The sequence below is a fragment of the Panthera pardus genome, unplaced genomic scaffold (assembly GCF_024362965.1).
Source record: "Panthera pardus isolate Hobbes unplaced genomic scaffold, ASM2436296v1 HiC_scaffold_8, whole genome shotgun sequence".
In the NCBI taxonomy this organism is placed as follows: domain Eukaryota; kingdom Metazoa; phylum Chordata; class Mammalia; order Carnivora; family Felidae; genus Panthera; species Panthera pardus.
Window position 1 is genome coordinate 111267373 of NW_026527013.1, and position 7144 is coordinate 111274516.

Consider the following 7144-nt stretch of genomic DNA (forward strand, 5'->3'; position numbering starts at 1 on the left):
AGAACACCCCACAGATGATGCCGAATAAAAACTATTTACACACTTCCATAGAGCATTTCTTGTAAAAATGTTGGGTCTGTAGCAGCAATTTACTAATCAAATTCAGAATTTGATTTGAAATTCCTCCGGCAGGCAGCCAATCCAGTTATGAAAGAACAGAAGCAAAAACTAGAGCCCTGGTGAGTCTCCTCCAGAAGCTAGATGGGTCCTTTGCTCTCGTTAGCAAACTGGTTCCATAGGAAATCATTGTGATTGCTCCTAAAATAAAATATTGTAGTTAATTTTTTCAATAAATTATTGGACTGTACTAGACACAAAACATGTACATTTCAGAATCTAGACTTATAAAATATTTTGACATGTTTTAATATAAACAGGAACATTTCCAATGATTGCTTGGATCTAAAATGTTTTTCCACTTGACATTTGTTTATACTTCCTAGGAAAGAAACTCTATTTATGGATAACTGAATAACACAAATAAACATTAGAGAGAGCTGAAAAATCAGCTTTGATTATGCATGAAAATCTACAATGTCATTGTGTACTCTTATGCCGTATTCTGATTGCCTGTTTATTTTTACAGAACTGCTGGTGAGCCTATGGAAGAGGAGCCAGCCTTGTGAAGTGCCAAGCACACCCTCCCCCACTATATTTCCTGTGTGTGACATCATTGTGTATCCCCCCACCCAGCACCCTCAGACATGTCTTGTCTGCTGCCTGGGTGGCACAGATTCGATGTAACATAAACACTGGGCACAAAATTCTGAACAGCAGCTTCACTTGTTCTTTGGATGGACTTGAAAGGGCATTAAAGATTCCTTAAACATAACCGTTGTGATTCTAAAGTTACAGTAAAACCATGATTGGAAGAAACTGCTTCCAGCATACTTTTAATATGCTGAGTGACCCACTCCCACGCCCAAAGTTTAAACTAGTAACATCCAGTACAGCATTAGATACTGTTAATTATGGATGCTACAACAGCCAGCAAAATTTTGGGCAAAACCTAAGAAATACTCATTCCTGACATTCTGATCAGTTTTTTTTTTTATTGCATAATTTTTGTCAGTCTTAAATTGCTTACAGGATTTGCTTTTGGGTATGAACAGATAGCAGTTCTTGACCTATCGAGGGGGGGGGGGTTGTTTTGTTTTGTTTTGTTGTTTTTTTGGCTTTTAACACATGGTTCAACTCTTACTCGTAAGAGAGTTCAAGATGGAGGAACTGGGGTGAGGCTTTGTTCAATGGAATAAACCATGCTGTCTCTCAAAGTCCAAATGCCAAAGGATCTTCACAAACTGTATGTAATGGTGCAATGTTTTATGTCACATTTCTTGAGAAAAATAACCCTATTTCCCTAACCTCCCTCTGTGTGTTCTCACACATGGGAGATTTGCAACTGTATTTGAGGATGAGGTCTTCCATCTGCCTCCTACATCCCTTGCTCTAATGATAGTCACTTCAAGCATATGCTCCATAGAGGATGGTCTTACTTTGTTCCAAATCTATCAAGAACTTGGTTCTCTTTTTTTATTTCCTCCATCACATCCATTCTTTTTACCTTTCATCCCTCCTTCCTATAGAAAAGCTAAAGATTACCCATAATTTTCCCAATTACTTAGGAGCTTTGAGTCTTTCTTTCTTTCTTTGATTCTTTCTTTCTTTCTTTCATTTATTTTTTTATTTTATTTTATTTTATTTTATTTTATTTATATTTTTCAGATTAACAGTTGTTTGGCCTGATGTGTTCTTTTAACTCTGACACCACTGAGGTGAAGGAATGCTACTGAATTTTCTAGATCTTTGAAATGTGTTAATGAAGGCATTGCCTATTTGAAGTCACCTTGAATTGAGTTAACCATGAAGTTGTGCCTTCCTGTGGGGAGGGGGGGAACAAAAATACACTTAACCTTCATACATGTTACCTTAATGTCAAAGGCTAAAAATAAAGGACATTTATTTCTGAGAATAAAAGCAATTTACTAAATATAAGTAGGTTATACCCTACCTCCCAAAATTTTATTTCAATGTATAACTCAAACACCTAAAGATACTGATGTAGAATACCTCGCAGTATTTAATGTCTGACAATGCTTTTGAAAGAGTTGATGTTTCTTTTTATATATTTTCCTAAGTCAAAGGATATATTAAAGCCATAAGTGAAGATTGTCATGCTTTTATTCAGAAATCTGAAAGAAACCTTAATTAAAACAAGGTTTTAGGAAAGGCCATGATATGAAAGATATAAAACAATATGGTTTTAGTTAAAGAGGACTCTAACCTGTAAATCAAAGATGAAAGATCTCACTCAAGTAGAATTATATAACTCCCTTTTGTTATACAGTCAGACCATATTTTTCATGCATTTGGTTTTTTTAGGATTACCATTTTAATTTTAAAGACTTTTATTACATATACAAAAATGGCTCAATACTTGGTTTAACATCTTAGAAATTTGAGACACCCTTTGAAATAGGAAATCTGAAATGGAATGTAACTCAGTATTAGGTAAAAATTAGTTTTAGTGCATAAGGGTAAGGTCAATCTAGATTCACAATAATAATGAATTTTTGTTAAAAAATCATATTTTCAGAGAAATTGATGCCAATCATATTTGCTAGCTATTGCAATTTTTCTGTAATTGCTTGAGGAGACTTACTTATAGAAAACCAAATAGTGGAGCCAAAGGCTTTAATAAAAAAAAAAAAAAGACACCTCTCCCCCTTAAAAAGAAAGTTATGTCATATTTTAATTGGAAACATAATTGTGACTTTCTAAACTCGGCTTCATAATTACAAATCTCAGTTATTACTGTCAGTCTTCCCAGATATTTTTTAGATGTTGAGTAAGAAAATGAAACAGTATAGTGCAAGCATACTAATTTACTAACATTTCCTATAATAATTTTGCCACATATTTAATATACACAGCCATCAGTCTGATAAAGCCAAATTACTAGGACACCTCCATGGTTATTTAGATTTACAACATGACACATTAATGAGTTAATCACACATTCTTCTGTGTGGTACCCAGTTGGTTGCAGTTAGGGTCTTTAGGATGCATGGAGAGGGAGATAAGGTAGGGAGAAGATTAATCACAGCTGAATGTAGTTGTAAGAAGAGACTGCAAGTGCTTTTTGATTATACCCTTACAAGCTCTAGTGTAGTCCTCAGGGACCGAATGGAGGCTTTTTGAGAACATCAACACTTCTTTTGAAATAGGCCAGCACTTTTTGAAAGGGTGGTTTCACTTGGTAATAGTTTTCTCCACTTATACATTTAATTTTATTGCTCATAATAGTAAGAGATTATTAGCACTACTCTCTCTCTTTGTGAAGTTTAAATACATAAGCTTTCTCACAATCTAATAGATCACATACATGATGAGTAAAAATGATGACTTTTGAGAAATCAATTAGCAAATAATTCTAGGACTTTAATAATATTTGATAATAAGTACAAAAGGAAAGTTAATTTTCTCAATTATATAGTACAACCCAGTGTCTGAAAAACAGACAATTTTATTAGGATAATAAGTAAAATGGACCTCAAATGGTAATAGAGGCTATTTAATTATTGCTTACTAAATGGGAAGAACATTTTGAGATGAAATATTTTGAAATATTTTTAAACATATTTACAACATCAATATTAGAGATAGAAATAAGCTTTTGAGAAAAACAGAGATACACAGGAAAAACTATTACAAATCACATTTCCATTACCAATCATAAGAACTGAAATCTTGCCTTCAGTTTTGACTATAACCCTTTGCAAAACTCTCATAAACCTCTCACTGAGGACATAGCAGAGGAACCTACCTGGCTGGCAACTCTTGATCTTGGGGTTTTAAGTTCAAGCCACATGTTGGGTATAGAGATTACTTAAAACCTTGAAAAAACAAACAAACATAGTGGATTTGAAAGCAGGACGTCTCCTCACACAATTTCAGAAACTATGGGGCTGGTCTCTCCTAACAATTTAGTACTCTTATATATCCAAAGGTCATTCATAAAGCTTTGTGGATTTACTGGGTTTCTTTACAGACTCCATATGGAAGTAAAATAGAATGACCATGAAGACAGTCTCCTGGGAGAAAATTTCAGTCAGCACTTTCACACTTATTTTTTATGGCAGCATCTATGTTTAGGACAGTTTATTTAAATATTTCTTAGTATTTATCTTTTGAAAGTTTATACTCAGTTTGTCTCAGTGAAAGTATTAAATGTCTAATAGCCACAAAACAAACAAACCAAAGGTTTTTATCTTAAAAGCAATTCATTCTGAGCTTCAAATAACCACTCTGTCAGAGTTTGACATTGTCATTTCTAGTGGCATCTATCTTAACATTCTTTTCCTGCTTCAGGAATGAAATCACTAGACTAGCAGAGAAAATATGAAAAAAAAATAAGAAATAGGGAAAAACACCGATTCAACTCCATACCATAAAGAGGGCGTTTTCACCTCCAAAAGAAATGAAAACCAGATGATCTAAAACTAAGAAATGGGGGCATTTTATTGTTGTCTTCAGAACTGATCATCAGCATGGTCGTTATCTTCATCAAATATCTCTTGTGTTCCCAAAGGGCACAATTACATTTTGGTCTCCAACAGTATTTTATACTATTTACTGCCTTTTGAATGAAGTATTACGAGTATTATTACGTCACCTAAATCAACACCGTCACTAAAATATGTGCCTATGCGTGACTTCTTTTCCCGGTCATATTTACATTGAAAATCATAGCCCTTGCATCTTAACACCTTGCTTTTCCTTCATCAAATGCTTTATGAAACAAAACATGCTTGTCATGTGGTCCAGAGTATAAATTGTGTAGATGAACATGGGATACAGGACTCTAGAACTTGATTTCTCCAAATCAGCGGCAGCCTTTTTTTTTTTTTTTTTTTTTTTTTTTTATGATATACATGGCTAGTTTTATATAATGGTTTATGCAACAACTGAGTCAGTTATAACATGCTTGAAATAGCTGGGTCAGACAGTTGAAACTTAGACTATTGACCTGGAGTTTTTGGACTTGATCTTACTGATTGAGTAATGGAGTTGTAACAATTTCTCAAACCATCTTCTCTCTCTCTCTCTCTCTCTTTTTTTTCTAACCATCTTAATTCTCTAACTGGAATGTTTAGCAAATACATGGTGAATTCACCATACCGTGCCAGTCTTTCTAACCAATAATTTCCTTTTACCCTTCTCTCCTTCCATTGTCCAACTGCCAATGCCAAATTGCCATATCTAAACTATCAGGGTAATTTCTTAAATTTCTGTGTTTAGTAAGTAGAAACAACGTTGGCAACTTATTTTCTGAGACACCACTAGGTATACTTTGATTCATGCCAATTTATACAAACACTTTACTAGATACTCTCTTATCTTCCTTTTTATCTCTTCCTTTTCAGGAACCACTTGACTTTTTTTCTACTCTTATTTTAAAAGGTAGATCCAGTTATTGTGTTTTGGCCTACAGTTTTGGACCTGGCACTTTGTTTTATTAATGCAGAATTTTTTCTTTTGTGTCAAATATAGTTTTCCACCATTATTGCTACTGCCTAATTGTGTCATGCTCATTATCACATAGAGAAGATTGTACATATACTTTTCTTGCCCTTTGGATGATGTCTTTATGATTCAAACTCATCGGCTTAAACTCTAACCTGCAGAAAAAAATGGCTGAACAGTAATTTTAAATCAATATAATTTGGAAATAAGATATTATTTCCAGACTATTCAAAGAAAATTGGACTTCTTTTATTTTTCTGTTTGGGCCTTAGGCACATTAGAGGCAAATGTTGCAACATCAAATAAAATAAGGAGGATCAAATTTTTTGTGGGACAATGTAGTCATGTCCTTTAGGCTTCATTGTGGTGCCCTTTCTTGGAGTTGGCATTTTATGACACTTGACAGAGATCTTGCAGCAATTTCAGGCTATTGCTTTTATTAACTTAAAATTGAGTAGGAATGAAGTAATAAACAACTTGGGAATTAAGAATTCTAAGATCTGAGGAGGAATCACACTTCCTTGGGTATGAAAAAATTGTTTTTAGATAAAAGTCTCCATATGCTTTTTCTAAATTTTAAGTTTCTCAAACTTTTTCTAGATAAGCAATGTTAGTGTCTTATCTCCACAACAGCTGGGTTATATAAAATTGCCCTTTCAGTGGTTGCTAGGCATAAGAAGCATTCTGTTACAAGTGAATGACCATTTTGTGGATTATAGCCTCATCAGTTTTTTGTCATTTGAAAGCAAATATCCTGATATTTTTAAACAAAGTGGGCAGAGCAGGCAGGAAACCAATATTTATTACTCTCATGATTAAACACTTTAGACCAGGCTTGTTGATGTGTATGCCAATAATCTGGAGTTTCTGGCTTTGTGTAAAATTAAAATGTCTTTTCTATTGTGGTCTGATATCTGTTTCTGTAATAAGATCAGTTTGTTGTCCTCTGTGCACCAGTGGTTTTGCCCTTAATTTTTTTGGCTAGCGTTCACCAAAATCTGTCATCCAGAGCTGCTGAGAAAAATACATGTTGCCAAACTTCTTTTCTTAAAATTGTGCTGCCAGTGATATTTTCCCAGATGTGAAAAATAATTATCTAATAAAGGATTAATACCTTATAACAATACCATTGTTGAACATGCTCCTGGAATGTTTACCTTCTTTCTGATTCCTTTTTTTGTATTTGAAAATACTGAATGGGTAATTCAATGGTGTGTTCCAAATTGTCTATGTTGTTAATGTTGTGATTCTCTTTCGAAGAGGATAAAAGATCCCCTTTTGTCTTGTGTTTTCTACTGAATTAGATTTCCTCTAGTCCTAGTGTGAATAAAAGCTATTTGAAATAAAACCGTTATTTGTCATATTTATTGAGTAAATAAAATATAGTTATAAATTACTGTGTTCCACTTTCAAAAAGTGAAAGGGTTCTTTGCAAATAAATTCCTTTATAATGTGAGAATTAACAAAAGAAGAAAAAGGTAGGTTAAAAGTAGTAGTGTTTGAATGGAATGTGCTGATTAGGATAAAAAATAACAGTAGCTAATACTGGTTATCCCAGACTTGTACCTGTTACTCTACTGAGCACTGTACCATAATTACAGTATTCTCACATGAACCC

At 33.7% G+C, this 7144-nt stretch overlaps 1 protein-coding gene across 3 annotated transcripts in view; it reads left to right on the plus strand.

Moving 5' to 3' along the window:
• HDAC9 (histone deacetylase 9) overlaps positions 1–6874 on the plus strand; it is a 929650-nt gene extending 922776 nt beyond the window's left edge. For all 3 annotated transcript variants that reach the window (XR_008420659.1, XM_053898416.1, XM_053898417.1), the window contains one exon: positions 587–6874. Coding sequence is in view for 2 of the 3 variants with exons in the window: in XM_053898416.1 (XP_053754391.1) it covers positions 587–626 (40 nt within the window). In the remaining variant the exon portion in view is untranslated. The remainder of the gene's footprint in view (positions 1–586) is intronic.
• Positions 6875–7144: the final 270 nt, after the last annotated feature.